Source organism: Phoenix dactylifera, chromosome 18 (genome assembly GCF_051530095.1).
Source record: "Phoenix dactylifera cultivar Ajwa chromosome 18, Ajwa_hap1_PhDact_Kaust_v1.1, whole genome shotgun sequence".
Taxonomy (NCBI): Eukaryota; Viridiplantae; Streptophyta; class Magnoliopsida; order Arecales; family Arecaceae; genus Phoenix; species Phoenix dactylifera.
The window spans coordinates 14,893,038-14,911,371 of record NC_143207.1 but is presented as its reverse complement, the minus strand read 5'-3'; the positions used below and the strand labels follow the sequence as shown (position 1 = coordinate 14,911,371).

The 18,334-nt window shown below is 37.7% G+C and overlaps 2 protein-coding genes and 1 long non-coding RNA gene across 4 annotated transcripts; 2 read left to right on the top strand and 1 right to left on the bottom strand.

The window, feature by feature from the left end:
• The first annotated feature begins 1,399 nt into the window (after positions 1–1,399).
• Positions 1,400–9,235, top strand: ANN5 (annexin 5). 2 transcript variants are annotated; one of them, XM_008791022.6, is made up of 7 exons: positions 1,400–1,781; positions 5,010–5,155; positions 5,301–5,519; positions 7,148–7,363; positions 7,442–7,531; positions 8,575–8,778; positions 8,865–9,235. In XM_008791022.6, the coding sequence occupies exons 1-6, from the start codon at positions 1,706–1,708 to the stop codon at positions 8,776–8,778; spliced, it is 951 nt and encodes a 316-aa protein (XP_008789244.3). In that variant the 5' UTR covers positions 1,400–1,705; the 3' UTR covers positions 8,865–9,235. The 2 variants fall into 2 exon arrangements, with proteins under 2 accessions (XP_008789244.3, XP_088570236.2); XM_088714110.2 differs by having other exon boundaries at positions 1,567–1,781; positions 4,945–5,155.
• A 150-nt stretch (positions 9,236–9,385) lies between these two features.
• On the bottom strand, positions 9,386–11,336 carry LOC103706791 (uncharacterized). Its single transcript, XM_088714111.2, has one exon. The coding sequence runs from the start codon at positions 11,199–11,201 to the stop codon at positions 10,878–10,880; it is 324 nt and encodes a 107-aa protein (XP_088570237.2). The 5' UTR covers positions 11,202–11,336; the 3' UTR covers positions 9,386–10,877.
• A 3,177-nt stretch (positions 11,337–14,513) lies between these two features.
• Positions 14,514–17,128, top strand: LOC120112358 (uncharacterized). The gene is made up of 2 exons (XR_005513859.3): positions 14,514–14,995; positions 16,609–17,128. It is a non-coding gene; the product is annotated as an uncharacterized LOC120112358 (long non-coding RNA).
• Positions 17,129–18,334: the final 1,206 nt, after the last annotated feature.

Sequence of the window (18,334 nt, the reverse complement as noted above, 5' to 3'; positions counted from 1 at the left end):
TCAAAAAATGGTGGACATGATGAAGGGGGAGAGAGTTACATAAATACTAATTTTTAAAACCGGCATCATCACGACATGTTATTGATATTGATTGATGGTGGACATGATGAAGTACTAATTTTAAACCCACCCCCCCCCCCCCCCCCCCCCCCCCCCCCCCCCACCCCAAATGGGTGGTAAATGATATCACTTTACAGCACTACTTTTCAAGCAAACGTGAAGAAGGAAGGAAAACCTAGAACCTCTAATTACCCGTGGACCCACACCTAGTCTGGATTCTTAATCTGTGCTTAGAAGTCGGTGGCTAGGTTTGCTTTTGATGTCCGAGGTATTTCGCAGGGAAAGCAAGGAAACAAGTCGCTGGCAAGTCACTTCATTGCCAAGTCAAACCTATCCAAAACTAAAGTCTCTTACGTATGATTCAAGACTAGATGATGAGGAATACAAGAGAATATAATATAATCAGGTTCTTATCTACTTACCCCACACTCAACCAGCCAAGGAAAAAGCTAGCCGACCAGTGCATGAGCGTGAAACACGAGGCATTCATGTGATTCACGAGGGCCCATTGAATGTGAGAGTGTGTGAGAGAGAGAGACAGAGAGCCCATTGATGCCGATGGAATTTTATTTATGACTAACATAACAGGATTAGGTTGGTAATCATGAGATGAGCATGCAAAAAATTTCTTTTTTTTCTTGATCCAGAGTTATCTTTGTTACTGCAAAACTGGGACCAGCCATTTAAAGGTATTCCTCCTTTTTTACCGTAATTAAAGAAAAATATAATGCCTTCTTCTCGATTTATATATGTCTAAAAATAGCTCTCAGCAAAACAAATACTTAATCAAGAACAACTAAACAATTCATCAAATTTCTTCAATTTTTATTAAAATTTAAAGATATATTTTTCACAAAGGCAAACCAAATTTTGAAACTCTTCCACTGACCGCACGATCACTTGCTACATCGTAATTTAATTTACCAAGCCAATGCTGTAGTTAGGGATTGGTGCGATACATGAAAAGTCATTATTGGTATTGTTGGAGGGCGGATGGGGGATTCGGGACTATTGAAAAAGTACCTTATGAGGAGGGGCTACCTTTTTCTTCCAGAGGGCTTTTTTAAAAAAGACAAAGTCGTGAGGAGAATATTGCCCATTAAGAGCTGCACATGATACCCCAAAATCAACAATACCTTTGGTCGGGACGCAGTCACTTTTTCGCTCTAACAGATGACGCTAGAGGAAGAGCCTTGCCGAAACTTCTCCGCATGAATTCTTTCCGCTGAAGGCAATGTTAGGGGCGGATGGGGGATCCGAGACTTTAGTCCCATGTTGAAAGAGTAGCAAAAAGAATTATACCTTATAAAGAGGGGCCACCTTTGTTCTCCGAGAGGCCAGTTGTGATATAGTAGATGGCCTCGAGTTTTTTTTTTTTTCTCCCCAGTTTTTGCTATTCTTCGTGCAAACTGGTGGTTAAACCTGCCTCTGTTTTTTTCTCTTAGCTGTCATAACCAACCGTCGTATCCTACCTGTTTATTGAGAAACGAGCCGCTGATATCTGACGCGCAGGCTTTTTGTAGAGAGAACGTGTCGGCCTTCCACACGACACGCGCTTCGTTGCGCGGCGGAAGAGCGCGTGTATTTGGTGGGGAGAAGATAAGTGAGAGCTCGAGGGCATTTGGATCGGGGAGAGAACGCGAAGATGTCGACACTGAGCGTTCCGCCGGTTCTCTCTTCCCCTCGCCAAGACGCCATTGATCTCTACAAAGCCTTCAAAGGTATTCCTGTGTTGATTTAACCCCTCTTTTGAAGCCTTTTTGTTGGGTTCGGATCGTAGTGCTGTTCGTTCTGTGATCTCTGTCGTTGCTTTGGCATAAAATTGAGCGTTTGATGTGGTTTTATGGCATTGAAGATTACGAGATGGTTGAATGATTGTTCGTTGTTGGGGGATTTTATGGGGGTTTGGATTCTGTGTCTGTTTGGATTTAGGGATCCTGCGATTTGGAGCTGGTAAAAAAGGAAACAAGGGTTTCTTTTGGGGGAAAAGGGGGCCTTTTTAATTTTTTTTGTGGGTTTTAGGAGGCGGGTTGTTCTGCTATTTGTTCTTTACCTTCGTGCTCTGTTGGAATTTGGAAATTGAGGAGTATGTTTTGGATTGTGAGGATCAAATCTTGTTCTTCTTCTTAGCCTGTTGGCAAGTTTAAAAAATTCCATCCTGGGATTTGGCTAATGAACATTTTAATTTAGAGTTTACCACAAAAAAGAGAATCTTTTTACCAGCTTTCTGCTTTTACTGAAGCTGTGTCATCTGCAAATTTTGGTGTAGATGGATTGAGTTTGGGTTCTGGTTTAGGTCAGCCTGGGTTGAACTTTTGTTTGGGAAGGATATTTAGGGGATCAATTCACCAGCTGGGATTGATTGATGTCGACTGACTTGTCCCATGCGCATGTTGCTTTGTGGTTTTATGCACACACGCATCAGGGTCTGCCTTGGCTAGAAAGAGAGAAAGAAAAGTAGATGTAAAAAAGGAAACAAAGAACTGGATCCTTTGGTCGGTTTGACTCCTTTCTCTCCTTGTTACTTCCTGTTGCTCAGTATTATTCTCGTCTGTGGCTGTTGATCCTAGGGCACAAAACAAATTTTTTCCACTATGTTCCCTACTTATACCAAGTTTCTCATGACTGTTGATATGTGTTATTTTCATGCTATATTTGATTTCTGACTAGGACTAATGTACGCTATTTGTATCTTTTTTGTTAAGAATTTTTGTAGGCTTCCTAGTGATTCATTAAGGATGTGTATTACTGTAAGGTGAATGTATCGGAGATTTCCCAAACAATGATTATGCTGGGAGGAAGTATATATTTAATGAAATAGTATATATTTTCTTCTATGGGAAAAGGTAGAACAATGATGATACTGGGAGGAAGTTTGAGCCAATTGACATAATTATTATAAAATCAGCAGATAAACTATGAATGGACTATGACCACTTTTTGTTTAAAATGTATATAGAATATCTGTCTGGTGGAAGGGCATGGGGCAGTGTCATCATCTATATGGTTTTTTGGTGCTTGTTTTGTTATCTTTTCTGCCCGTTTTCTTTGATCTTGGTTCTTGTTATTAAATTTTACATCTTGTATGCTTTTAGTTAGTTTTTTCTAGCTTTAGAGTTGGAGGTAGATGTTTTATTCCTCTCTTCTTGTACAGCATCTGAATGCACATGTGCCGCCTTACCGCGGTGTGCAAGTGCCTTTGGGTGCCATGTCCACATTCAGCCTAAACTGGGTCCACTTTCATGGAGTTTGGATCTAGTTTATCAATTCTAAAAGATTAACTATCTGATGTTTAAATGTCCTTTTTTTGGTAGTAAAAGTGTCCTTATTTTAGACGGTAACTGGTCCAGCAACTATCTCGAACCCAGCCCATTCCCTTCTTTGTTACTTTTTGCCATTTCACAAACATTAAAAGACAGGCATCTCCATGGTTTCACTGCCATTCTAATCCACAATTATGTGCAAATCCCCTTAAATGTTTGCATCTGCCATTATGAATCATTGATCAGGCTATACCATTTCCTTTTCCTTGGCAAATAAATCGGTCCAAGAAGTAGGCATTGAGCCTTGTGTCTAGCAGCCCCAATGGTCAAGCATGGTGGACAGCATGGCATAGTGATCCCATATGTTCTCCACACAGATTTAAATGTGAAGTACCAATGGCCTGCCTGTTAGACTTCAACATACCACTCTTATATGCCATGCTCCCCAACTCGTGCAACTTATTAACTATCAGGTTTCTTCTCATATCTTTCCTCTCAGGCAATTCACAAAGCAGCTATTCCTTTTGCTACAGGTTTCGTATCTACAATGTTATCATCCACTTTAATTTCGCTGTTATTAATGGGTGGAAAAGGGAAAACAAGAAAAGCTAAAAGGGATGAATGGAGTAACTGGCTGACAGATGAGCATCTAAAACAAGAATAATGGATAGATGGCTTCAACCTTTGAATATTGATTTGTTAGTTAACTCTATATTGGAGCAGAAGTCAAAATTGATGCACCATTGGAAAAGTACTTCCTTATAAAATATGGTATCTAAGATGCATATGATCCCGTGTGTTAGAGGGCTTCTTCATGCTGGATTCCGGGAGGCAACTGAGTCCCCCACCAACAAAAAAAGGAAAGAAAAAAAAATACCCCAAGGAGGCTCTCTTAAAACTGATGATTTGCATCCAGTCATCCCTGGGTTCAAGATTTAAATGTGTTGCCAAACTACAATCTGATAAAACACATGTTCTGATATTATCTTATGTATTTCTATCAATAACAAACTGGTGATAACCTTGACCATAGACATAACCATCAAGCTCTATCCCAACTATTAGGGATCAGCTTTTGGTGATAACTTACCTTAAACAAATTAATCTTCTTATTAATCATAAATATCAAGAAAAATCACAAAGTTGTACAACTCTTCCTTTCTATGCAACCTACTAACATAATTTTTCGAAACTTTTCAGTTGTATCAAAGTGATGTAATTATTTTATTCATTTTTTTATCACCATGCATAGTAAAAAGTATAACTTCTAGTCTTTGAAACAGCCAGAATTTGATATATATGAATTTATTCTAACAACCTTGCTAGACATCTAATAAACACACAAGTGCTTCTTTTGTAACTTGAGATTACCATATGTTGGAAGTAAGCATAAGCCAATTCTTACAAGTACTTTAGATTAATTGCTCTTTAAAAAGCACTTCTCTAGAAGCAATAGCAACACCGAACATGCCTTTGGTAAAGTTTTGAATGCTTCTGCTTGTTGGTTCTAGCAGCAGAGCATTTTGACTTCAATTTCTCAAATTCAGCTTTTCTTGATCTCAATAATTCACTCTCTGCTCTTATGCAAATTATCAATCAGCTCTTCACCTTTTTTTTTCAGGTTAGGATATTCCTTGTCTTAAAATTTCCTCATTATAATCAGCTTTTGTCTTGGTGATGATTTAGGATTCGGCTGTGACAGTGCAGCAGTTGTAAACATTCTTGCTCACCGTGATGCTACACAACGTGCACTTATTCAACAGGAATACCGAGCCATGTATTCTTCTGAGCTCATCAATCGCTTATCTTCTGAGCTCAGTGGAAACCTCAAGGTGCAATGAGCTCTCAATATTTTAATTAGATATAAAAAATAGAATCAAAAGTGCTAATCATAAGTGATTAGAGTATACAATATAATTGCATCTAAAGCTATGATGAAGGTTGTGGCTTACGGTTGTTTACTGAATTCCATCTCAGAAAGCAATGCTCCTATGGGTTCTTGATCCACCAGGACGTGACACAACTGTATTAAGGCAGGCACTTAGTGGAGATGTCATTGACTTGCAAGCAGCCACTGAAGTAATATGCTCTCGTACACCATCAATGATACAGATAATTAAACAAACATACTATGCAAAATTTGGTGCTTATCTTGAGCATGACATACATCGTCAAACATCTGGAGATCACCAAAAGGTTATTTCTTACCTTGCCAAATACTGTATACGGTTTTTGCTGCATGTTTGATTTAAAATTATGAAATTGGAATTTTTTGTCTTAATCAAAAATCATTCATTCATAATTTATTTTTCATGTTCTGTGGTTTCTTGCATAAGCTGTTCAACATTTATGAGTTTGATCAGAAATGTTCAATTACTCTTTTCTTCAATTTGAAAAAGTTAAGCTGCTGGCCTCATGCTGGCATCTGTAAATTTTGTTTTTGATGTTCCATGCATTCATTGACTCATGTTTTTCACATTTCTGGTGTGTAATTGAAGAGTGGAAAGCAACTATTGCAACTCTTCGAAGTATTAGCTTTTCTTAGTAGTGGCTGGCCAGACTCAAATTACCTTTAAGACATGGCTACTAATGCTTTAAATTTTTAATGCACCAAAAAAAAATGCTTTGAATTTTTACTTAGATCTGTGGGTATTATTATAATCTTTTGGAAATGCAGGCATTATAGTAAAATATAAAATGTCTAGCCAACTTACCTAATTATTGTGGCATCTTACTGTCCTTCAAGTAAGATCCAAGTATGCTAATTTATTAGGACTTAGAGAGGTTGAAGTGCATCCTGAAGGTAGACATTAATGCATTGCAACCTGGAGAAGCATGGTTATTTATTTCCAGATACATGCATGCTTATACTGTATGGGACTCTAACTTGAACATATTTCTTTGACGCTGCTTTTCCCTTATTTTGAGTTCTTGCATACATTTAGCACAAATTAGAATGACTGATCTATTGGTTAAATGCCCATTTGGATGCTGTTTATCTATGTCTAGGGGAAATCTGCGTTATTAGTTGTTTATTTGCACTGTGTGGAAGCTTTTGCTCCACAAGAATTGAATTAGTTAATAAAAAAACCATACAATGCATGCTACTGGGTTTTTGAAAGTTCCAAATCTTTGGTCTGATGGCATTCTAAATCATTTATGATGTCTCCATCTATATGATTTCAAGGATGTCATGAAACTATATTTCTAAACTATTTGTGGGTTTAAAAAATGTCTGTATATATTCAAGCAAGCACACTGCCTTCATGGGATTATCTTTTTGTGATTCTAATGATGTGATCTAAGGTTATTCAAGACTTAATTCTAGTTGGAAAACTGAGCATGCAATAAATGTAGAATATATTATGTGAAATCATCAGATCATTTCAATGCAGTAAATGAGAAAGGCAAAGTGTTCTCAGAAGTCTTCACATTTACTTCTTAGAATGAATTTTCAAGTATTGCAGGGTTACTATTCCTGCCACTTCTCTTTGATCAGTTTGCCGACTCTTAAATGAGAGGTATTATTGTGAAGTATAACATATTTCTGCAAGGACTGTGATATCACCTGATATCTGCTGTCTTGGAATTGCATACAACAATCAACTATAATGCACGGTTAGCTCCACATGCTGAATCTCTCGCATTCTTTAGATTAAAAAATTAATGCAGCATTAAATTTCTTCTGATTCTTTTATGGCTGTTGTGACTATGAATTAAAAGCAAGTGTCAAAATGTATCTGAGATCACCAGCATTTTCCTCTCCACTGAAATGGAAAAGAAATGCAACTTTCTAAAATGGTAATTTTCATTTTGTCTGGTAGTTGCTCCTTGCATACGTCGGTACACCACGTTATGAAGGCCCTGAGGTTGATCATATAATGGTGGCTAATGATGCAAAAGCCCTCTTTAAAGCTGGTGAGAAGCGATTAGGAACAGATGAAAAGATTTTCATTCGCATCTTCAGTGAAAGAAGCGCTGCACATTTAGCAGCTGTTTCTTCTTCCTACTTTCATACCTATGGTAGCTCCCTTGAAAAGGTAATGCTTTCTTTGCTCATTCCTTCTCGTGCCAGCATTTATCCATGGCAGATTGTTAAGAAATAATGCCCTTTCCAGGCTGTGAAGAGTGAGACATCTGGAAATTTTGAAGTTGCTCTTCTTACAATCCTCAGATGTGCTGAGAATCCTGCCAAGTATTTTGCCAAGGTATCTCCTTGTGACATACAGCATAATCATTGAAAAAGTTGGAAATTCACCCACATTAGAATCTTGTATGTCTAATTACTTTGTGCTTGTGTATCTTGAATGGAAATTGATCTCATGACTTAGATGATGGTGAGGAATTGTGAAATAACATTATTACTTTATTACAGATCATATAAACATTCTGAATTCATATTGGAAATTGACACATATTTCCATTTCTGGTTTACATAATAATCTTTGTTGCTAACACTGACATGTTTGTAGAACTAACATTAAACAGTATAGGAGATGGATCATCTGGATTTCTTTATTTATTATAAAGCTAGACCTGCTTGTTGAACTGTGTTTATTGTTGTAGTTGTTCCAAATACTTATTTTTGTTCCCTCAAAGATCCTCCAAGCTTCTCTTTTTTTATTAGAATAACTTAAACATATCTTGTAAGAAAAGCCACAATCATAAACATTTAGCTATAGTTGGATATTCTGACCTGGCTATACATTACTTATATCACCGTTTAATTCTATCTGATGCCAAACCTGTCACCATTTAAGGTCTTTCTGTTCTCCTTGCAGATTATTTATTTTAAACTGTGCTTTTCACTTGAGCGGGCTTTTGTTTTGGTCCCTGTTGCCTATTGTTGTATCGTTGCCCATGCTTCTCTTTAGCGTCTCCTGATCTGCACTCACCCTAGCTCCTTAACCACTGTCATATTTTATTATTGCTCATCCAAAACATATGGCACATTTTCTTTTAGTACAGACTTTATGTCCAAACAAAAAAAGGGTACAATGTACAGACCCATTTAGGATTAGTGTGTACATTGTTACAGTAGTGTCATTTGACCCAATTCTTTAGATGAATATTTCTACTTCATTGACCCCTGACATACTCTGTTGGAAACATCATAATTTATAAGTACGGTTCTTTTAGCTGCGGAGCAACCATTCAAATGGTTTGAGAATCTCTTGTTATAAAAGGTAAACTCTGATAGTTTGGTGTCCTAACCATGGCATGCTGATGATTTTAATTTATAATTTTTCAGGTGTTGCGCAAGGCAATGAAAGGCCTAGGAACTAATGATACGACACTCATAAGGATTGTAGTCTCCAGGACTGAGATTGATATGCAATATATAAAGGCAGAATACCATAAGAAATACAACAAACCATTGAGGGATGCAATCCATTCAGAGACATCAGGCCATTATCGAACTTTTCTTCTCTCTCTTGTGGGTCCCAACAATTAGGTATGTAAACTAAAAGTTCTGTACATATTGAAGTTAAATTAGGGTTATAGTCATATGTGTAAGACTGCATAGAACTTTCAATGCAGGCGCTCTTTGCTGTCATCTTGGTCTACCATCAGCCTGTGTTGAATCACTTTCCTCCCTTGATAAGAGAGGTTATGAGTTTGATACATGGTGGGGCGGTGAGTCACTAGGGAAGAATGGACAGTGGTATCCTGCATACATGATCCTCATCTTTGTATATATACTGTAATTGTAAAATTTGGTGTTCTTACCAGAATGTCTGGCATTATTTTATGTTTGTGTATTTGATCATGGTGTGTGAAAATAGGTTCACATTTTATTGTTGCTGGTTGCACCAACTGCTATGGTCTGCTTGTGATGGTAGAAGTTTGGTTGGTTGTTCAGAAATGTGCTGATCTTTGACATTTGTTATACCATTACCATTAGCACAAAACTTTTATTTCTCGGTGGCTTGGATGCCATGTCTTTGGTTATCTTGATACAGGTGGATGAATGATCTCTTGGTATTGTTTTCATATCATAATCTATACAACCCTTTGATGTAATCTCATCGCATCTAATTGCATAGTTTGGCTCCAACACCTTGATGAAACTAGAAGATTTATTTCAACATTTGCATCATAATATCATGAGATCATCATCTTGTGCCTTTGAAATCAATTCTTCACAAATTCAGTTAGCATGATCCTCTCATTTACAGCAGATATGCGCCCTTTAAATTCAGTTGCCATCACGAGGAATCTGTCAACTTACAAAGTCCTGTTTCCAAATCATTATCTGTAATTTTGTTTTTGCTAGGCAATGCCCCTGATTTGTACTTCAAGGTTTTCCTTTATCCCTTGCAAATACTTCACCACAGTTTGTTTCTGATGAATGCTTTTGTTTGTATCTAAGCAAGGGATTGGAACTATGGCTCCTTCCTGTACTTGACTAGCCGTAGCCGTACTGCACCCCAACCCAATCAAATTTCCCCTACCAATTCCAAACCCAACTAAGCCCAACTTCAAGCCGTTTCTCCAGGTGATTTGATTTGGTGTTGTGGTAGTGACCTCTCCCTTCTGTGTTCCTTGATTGTGGTTTAATTCCACTCTCTTTCCTCTGTATCCATGTCTCACCTTCTTGTTTGAGATAAGTGGTGGAGTTCTTCCCCTGTTTCCTCGAAAAAACCTTCTTGTCCCATCCGGTTGGAGAGGTCTGAGTTGGACTCGGAAAAAGAATCATGCCCATGTATGTTTCAGAAGAAATGAAAAAAAATAAACAAAGATCGAACATAGGGATATTAACATTTTTTTAATATTAAAAATCCATATGTGAAGATCTCACCAACCTGCCGGCATTTAAATACGTTATCTTTGTTATAGTCACATAGGTGATGGGAAAGAAATTTAAATGGTATGCTCTCCTTGCTGTTATAAAACTAAAGCTTCCATCAAATCACAAAGAGCTGCAGCTAAATAAATGATACAGTCAATATAAAGGGACTAGAGCATCGCTTGCCAAAGGAGTTATCAAAACAAAAGACACTATATTTAGATGCTTTCATGAGTCAGTATTCATTTATGAAATATAACATCTTGGATAGTCTTTTCGTCAAAGGACATCTTGGATATCCGAAACTTATGTTCAGTTAAAATGATCTAAAGATGGTAAACCATGCATGCACTTAATGGACAAGGACAAAGCCTTCATTAGCATAAAAGCCTTTCACTAGAAGCCTCTACTTCTAAGCTCATACCAAGCTCACTGTTTATTCACTAGAACATAACTGCACCTATTCTTACAGAAAAGATGACATGATACTTGTTAAATTGCTCCATATTCTCTTTTCTCCATGACAATGAACTCTCGGACAGTTTGACTCTCAAGTCTGAGGTAAAAATGATCCAACCACTGTTCTCTTAACGACATCGATCATTGCAGTAGGAGATCGATGAAGCAGCCGAGTGATTAAGAAGCTGGGATTGATGAGCTTATGAACCAGTCACTGAATAGAATGATGAGCTAGAACATTTCACTACATTAGTTAGTCAAAGGTACATGGTAAACATTGAGTGCAGCAGAGGAAACAAAACTTGTCAAGGCTGAGAAGAGGGGGTGGTGGCTGTGGTGTTGGTGGAAGAGATGACCTTCTTGAGCAAGTGGAGAAGAGATCGAGCAATGCAGACTGTGGGATCGACATCGGTAGTCTCTCTGAACTTGGAGTGGACGAGCATTGCCGCCTCGACGCCGACCCCAAGCCTCGCCTGCTCATCCTTGATTGCCTCTTGGCAGAGGCCACAGACCCATACACCCCCAAACCTCTCCTTCACCCATCCAATGTAGTCCAACGTGCACTCCTCCCTCATGCCACAGCACCCACACTTTGCCACCTCCACCACTTCATTGCTCTCCATGGTCATCTCTTCTCCTCCTCTTTATTCTTATCCTTTCCTTCTATTGCCAATGTGGAAACTACCACTGGTCTCAGTTACCATGAGGTGTTGAGGGTTCATATTTCCAAGTACTAGCCTCACTTATAGTAACTTCAAGTCCCTCAGTCAAGATTCTAGATAAGTAACTTAGTAATTGTTTTTATTATCAGGAGATAACAACTTCTTCTTGGCATTTTATGCATAGGCGGATTGCTTTTCTCTATGCTGCTGAGTACCATTAGAATATTAAAGGAAGGGGAGTGTCTTTATGCGTTGTATTGCCTTTGTCTTCGCTCATGGGTTTCTTTTGTTTCTACATGGGTAACCATGGACTTTCTCCGGCTGGGATGAAGTACCAGTCTTGCCCCTACCTAACTAAAATTTTGTATCTAACGTATTCAATTGAATTGAATACGTTAGATACAAATTTAACTTGCATCTTGAATGAGTGTCAAAACCAGTTCGGTAGCTTTATAGAGTAATGGCACTCATCCTGTTCCCTCTTTTGGTGGATCACCCATGAGAACTTGTATGCTATTTGTCACATAATTCTTTCCCCTACACTTTGTTTCTGCATCGCGTAATGAAAAATTGAGTGACTCCTCCAACTTTAGGTCTGATTATGTTTTCAGTCTTTAACAAAATAAAGATTTTCCTGAGCAAGTTGACAAAATGAAGTTGCCAAAACCTAACCTTATAAAACTTCTCTCTTTTTCTTTTTCTTTTCAAATAGAATTTGACTTCTAAAAGATAAGCCTAGGTACAACGATAAAGTTGCTCCATTGTAATTTAAAGACCTCCGATTCGAAATATAAAAACAACCTCTCCAAATATAAAGATTAGACCGCATGTATCCGACCCTCCTCAGACTCCACAATGGCTGAAGCCTTATGCACCATTTTTCAGAGAATTTGGCTTCTGGCATTCATCAAGGACATAACACATACGGAAGAACCAGTCCAACTGTCCAGCTCTCCATGCCTGCAAATCTTTTCAAAGAATTGAAGTGCAAATCAATATAATCAAGTTATCCAAGTTGCTGTTCTACTAAAGGTCATTTTGGTAATGCTAGATTGGGGGGGGGGGGGCATTGGGGTTTCTGAGTTCATAGATGAAAAAGAGGTCCTCTTTTGGCATCTCCTTGGTTTATAAACTATTTGGTTAGAATTGCCTACAATCGGAGGACCTGCCCGCTAAAAAATCCATAGATTGATGGAACTAAAACCATGTGCTGAGAGAGAGAAAGACAGAGTATAAATAGGATACCATGGAAGACCGCGAGATAAGAAAGTTCTTGTTCACGAACATAGCCGGGTCAGTGCGGACTGTTCATATAGGTAAAGACAGGGCATCTTTGGTAGGGTCGTACCCATTGCCATTTCACAGTTATAAGACCTCGTCTGAACTTTTATGTCTCCTTGCAACAAGATTAAATAATATAATATATATATATATATATATATATATATATATATATATATAATTGAATCTTTTCTCTGATCTATATTAGATAATAAAGATCCCACATCAATGATCCGAACTATTGGATGTGATCTGCTATCTTTAAGTTACTTATATAACAGATTTTTTTATATATATCAAGCGATTGAAAAAAATATATATAATTTAATATTATTTAGATAGTATATATTTTAAGATATTATATAATTTTTAATATATAAATAGTTTAAATTATTGATAGGAGATTTTTACCATTTAATCTAAATAGATTGAAGCTTGTCATTATGCACCAGGTGAGATAACAGGCTGCTATTATTGGATAGCTATAAAGAATCGATCAGCTATTCTAGATGGGCCTTGGGAGGTGAGTAGTCTATGTCACCTTGCATTGATTGGAGCAGCACAAGTTAGACCAATCAGAGAGGCCTTGTCAGCTAAAAAAATCTCGTGGGCTTCATGTGAATGAAGGCACGTCAAGTAACTCGGACAATATTATAATCTAAAGCTAGTTTCTATCTTGTTTGTCTGGGAGTTCCTTTAGGGCTGATTTGGTTCGTGGGAAAAGAAAAAAAAAAAAAGTGGTCAACGGCAAAGTAATGAGATACCTCTTATTTGATTGGAGTTTTCAAATGAGAGAAACGGGAAAGTTGTATTCACATAGAAATATGATTCCCATATTTCATGGCGAGAATCACTTCATTTTTACTTTTTCCCAAAAAGGACCATCAGTATGAAAGAAGCATTAAAGAGGCATTAAAGACCTAATTTTTATTAAGAGCATAATAGGAATTATACATAACTTTCTAAGGAAAGTGGATGACCAACCAAACATAAGCACTTATTAGGAAATTTGTCACTTTCCTATAGTCAACCAAACATACCAAAAGTACTTTCCTAGGCATCTTCTTTCTAGGAATTTGTTTCCCAATAGGAGGGAAAATGCTTTCCGCGAACCAAACGAGCCCTTAGCTTTATGCAAGATGAGCTCACATGAGGCTATTAAAGTCTTAAATCTTGGGAGATTTAACGAACAAGTCCTGCAGATCTAGGCCATGCAAGGCTTGTCAGCTTGTCTATTTTTCCCGATTAATGATACGTTTTGTCATTATTGCATGAATAGAATTTAAAGGAAGTATGGTTTTAGGAATATACAAGCAGACAAGCTTAAGGCTGCAGTTGAATTATGATGTTCTTTGAATCAATGCCCTGGAATAGGAGTTGTGGGACATGGTTGGCCAGGACAAGAGCAAAGCCTTCAAGTGAGTTGCTGAAACTATGATGTTGTGATTCTTCTGAGAAGGTTATTGATGAATAGAATTTCTGAAGTAATTGGAGCAATACTTAAATGAAATTAACAAAGATCAACAGAGATCTTACAAAGCAACATGTTTTGAGTGTTGTGCATGACATGGTATAATTCTAGAGTTTCATGAACTCCATTCCATTATTCGACAACAAAGCTCCATAACCATATTTCTAAATTTTAATGATCATCTAAATTTCTTCCGTACGACACTTTCTAATCAATATGCACTAGAATACCTGGATTCTTCTTTTTTTTTTCCCCTAACACTTGGACTTTGGCTTTCATAGAAATGCTAGGAAGTCTTCCCATATTCAGTCTTTTTAATTTCAATTTTTAGTTTGACTTAACTATGACTTTCTTTCTTTTGTTTTGATTTTTCAATTTTTAATTTATGATATCGCCTATATAATCCAAACTGTTTAGACAGGTGGCTCTTTTGACTACCTTAGAACTCTAAACCTTAATTATTTTGTTGCCTTTTGGATTTATATAACAAAGGCATTTTATGTTTTATTTCGGTGCGTCTTCATTAGCAAAATCTTATTTGACCTAGTTTTGATAAGCCATGTCTCAGGTGAATGAACGAAGTTCTAAAATTAATAAATACGAAAAAATAATGTTTGATAAGCTTAATGTTTCTAGAAAGTACAATTATGATTTACTAATCCATCTTTTCAGAGTAGCCTCTATTCCAATTGTGATGGCCCGATCAAGGCCCAGTCCGCTTGACCGATCTAACCCGAGCTTGGCCCAGCCCAAGCTCACATAAAAAAAAGTAAAACAAAGAGGAAGACTCTTGATGGGAGTCTTCTTCCTCTTCATCCGACTCCTAGTGGGAGTCGACTTTCGTGAGACAACAGAGAAGTGCCTCCTCTATAAAAGTACTCCCCTCCCCTCTATAGCCCTCCACCAACGACGATTGCACCTCCTTCTCTCTCTTTTCTTCCTTCAAAATTGCAGCATCCAGTTACCGTGCCCATCGGAATTTCAAGTTGTGGTGCTCGTCAGAGTCAAGGTAAGAGGCTTGATCTCGTCCCTTATCCTTCTCCTAATCTCTCCTTATGATGGAGCTCACCGCTGGTTGAGGAAATCTACCGAAATCAATGATCAGAAGAAATTCTTGTTCACGCCCCCTATTTTTTTTCTTTTTTTGGCAGCCTCCGCCGCTAGAGTTCATCTCCGAGAGACTCATTCTCTTTCTTATATTGGCCCCTGGCCTCCATCGAAGCTCTAGCCACCAGTGAGTAGACTGGGACATGAAATTCAAGCCAAAAACACCTCTATTTTGCCCATGTTTTTGGTCTTCTTCTCTCCCTTTTTCAACTACCGCTACCGGCTACCCATCACCACTGCCGGCTGCCACCTTGCCAGGCCACCTTGATCCCAGCCACCGGTCATTCCCCTTCCTCCTCTATTTTACCAAGGAAGAAAGAAAAGAAGAAGAAGAACGAAGAAAAGAAGAAGAGAAGAGAGAGAATCGTTCCTCTCTTTCTCTCTCTTATTCTACTCTTCTCTCTCTCATTTCTCTCTCCTCTCTCCACATTCTCTCTCTACTTTCTCTCTCTAGAATATCCAAAGAATTTAGTATTGGGTTCTGTTGACTCGAATTCGAGTTGACTCTTGTAAAGGGCCCTAATTCCGCTCTAGTGCTCGGGTTGTCTATTGGACCGATCACCCAAACCTTGTTGAATATCTTTGAAACCCTCATTGATGAACTACATTGATTAATCTTAGCCCTCATCAAGTCCATGCTCTATAATTTATTGATCAAATTGCTCAGGCCTGACCCACCCAAAACCACCAAACACTGTTACCCGACCAACCATCTCCTTTTTCATATTTATTTTAATTTGAATATATATATATATATATATATATATATATATATCCATGGTTCTAGACTTCAAAAACTCTAGTATTTGTTAACAAATTTCATCGCCATGTATAGAAACATAACAAGAAATATTTATTGTATTTCTGGTTCCTCATAATTTACATAATATATTTACAAAGCAAAAGATTGGAGGCCCATTTTCAATAAAAGTGCGCCAAAAATATGAAATATTCATTAAGCTCCATGATTTTAGACTTCATTGAACTCCAATCCAGTATTTGCTAATAGATTTCACACCATATGTAAGACCATATCAAGAAAAAGAGCATTGTTCTTATATTTCCAAATCTTGTTATCTTACAAAATCTATGTACGAAGCTAATAATTGGACGTTCAAATTCAATGAAACCGCATCTAAAGGTTGGTTGAGTTCAATGATTTTAGACTTTTACCAACTCCAATCTTCAGTGGTCGCCAACAGATCTTATAATATAATATATATACACACATATGCATATATGTACACATACATATATATGTGATGGAAAATATTAGTAAAATTTAGAATCCGTGCTTCGTACAACTAAATAAATTTCACCATAAAACACTTTCTAAGCAGGAAGTCCCAGTAGATCTTTCTTTCAGGCACCCAAATTTCGACTATCCTCAAAATGCCAGCAAATCTTCTATATTTACTTATTGTCATTTCCTTTCTAAAATTCACTCGCGCGCGCGCATATATATATATAATTTTTTATTTTTTAAAAATTCAATGTATGTTCCAAATTGTGCAGTGATGTTGCAGCCTGCCCGTTGCATAGCAGCCCAACATCTTCATTCCCATTTGGCACCAAGGCCCACTTCTCCAACGTGGTGGGCTGGTTGTTGCTCATTGCCTACAAGGCCCAATTCCAATCCCCAACTCTGTTCTCCTCTTCCATTTTGGATATTAATCCCTTTCTATTCCCGCTGTGTGTGTGTGTGTGTGTGAGAGAGAGAGAGAGAGAGAGAATGAGAGAGATAGAGGCCCCTAGGAATCTCCCGGCCATAGATTCCTGGTTCTTGCTCTCTTCTAGTACTCTAAGGTAAGCCCCCAAAGTCCCTACTTGTCCTCCTTTTTTCCTGAATTTTTATGGTTTTTTGGTGCTTTTTTGGTGTTTGGATCGCTGGGTTTGCTAAAAATGTTTTTCTTTTCATGTATGTGTAGGTGTGTGGTTGTATGCATGTGTGTGTCCGTGTGTGGTGTGGAAGGGGTTGTCTTGGTTGTAGATTTATTTTATTTGCTAGATTATAAATTCTAGCTTTCTCTGTGTTTGCCAGGGTTTGGTTTTTTCTTTCTTTTTTTTTGAGTTTATTCGGTGGATTTCGATGGATATCTGGTCAATTTCGCATTTTTAAGTTTCAATGCATGCCTAGTGAATGTGAAATGTCGAATTTTTTTGGCAAAATTTTGTCAAAAGGGTTTGTAGATCGAGTAAGTGGTGGAGGCTCCTAAGTGAAATAAGTCACGAGTAGTTGTAGAAACTACAAGTAAAGAAACTTTTCTTGAGGAAACAGAAAGGTGTATCAGTTGCGGTACGATACCGATAACTATATTTCTGGTCTATTTTGGAACTTTTGTATTATTATTGTTTTCAAAGTTGGAAATGAAGTCGGCATATGATTTGCTGACTTTAATTCAAATTTCAAAAAAAAAACTTTGAAATAGGAAATGAAAATGGTCTCCCCTGTTCCACTCTCCTATATTCCAAAATGAAGAAGACGGAAGGGAGAGAGGGGCTGGGAGAAAAGGAGAGAGGAAGAAAGAGTGCCGCCTTGCAAACCCTAACCCTAAATCGAGTGCGTGCACACACGCGATAGAGAAAGAGAGAGAGAGAGAGAGAGAGAGAGAGAGAGAGAGAGGGAGGGAGGGAGGAAACCACTTGCCAGACCATCGGGAGTGGTCATTGGGGGTTAGGGGTTGTTCATGAGTGAGCATCTCTCGAAATCGCGATCGGATGAGGCTTGCATCATGAGCGAGTGAGATTAAGAGTGGTGTTTAATTTCCGAATTGGGACCATCATGAAATTAATAGCCAAACTATCTTAGTCCTCAACTGGCCCTGTTTGATATCTTTGCTACAAATATATGCAATTTCTACCTACAATCTGAAGAAAACTAAAGCAACAGGATTACCCTCATCAAATAAAGCTTGGAAAGTAAATGAAACAAAACACAAAAGAATAACTAACTCTTCTAACCAGTAATGAAACAAAATCCAATGGAGAGGAAAGGAGGGAATGTGCGCATCAGTCAATTTTCATCTTAACAACTCAAGAAAAAGTTAGTGCACATATAATTTGAGCATCAAAAAATTCCATTAAGTTCACTATCTATATAAAAGACTGCATGTTCGCTTGATATTGAGAATGATATTAATGGAAAAAAATATTGACATTGGTCTAAGTTTTCTGCTTTATTTGTACTTTCAGACTTAGTTTTGTAAAACTTTAGAACATTTAATCTTTTTAAAATGAGTAA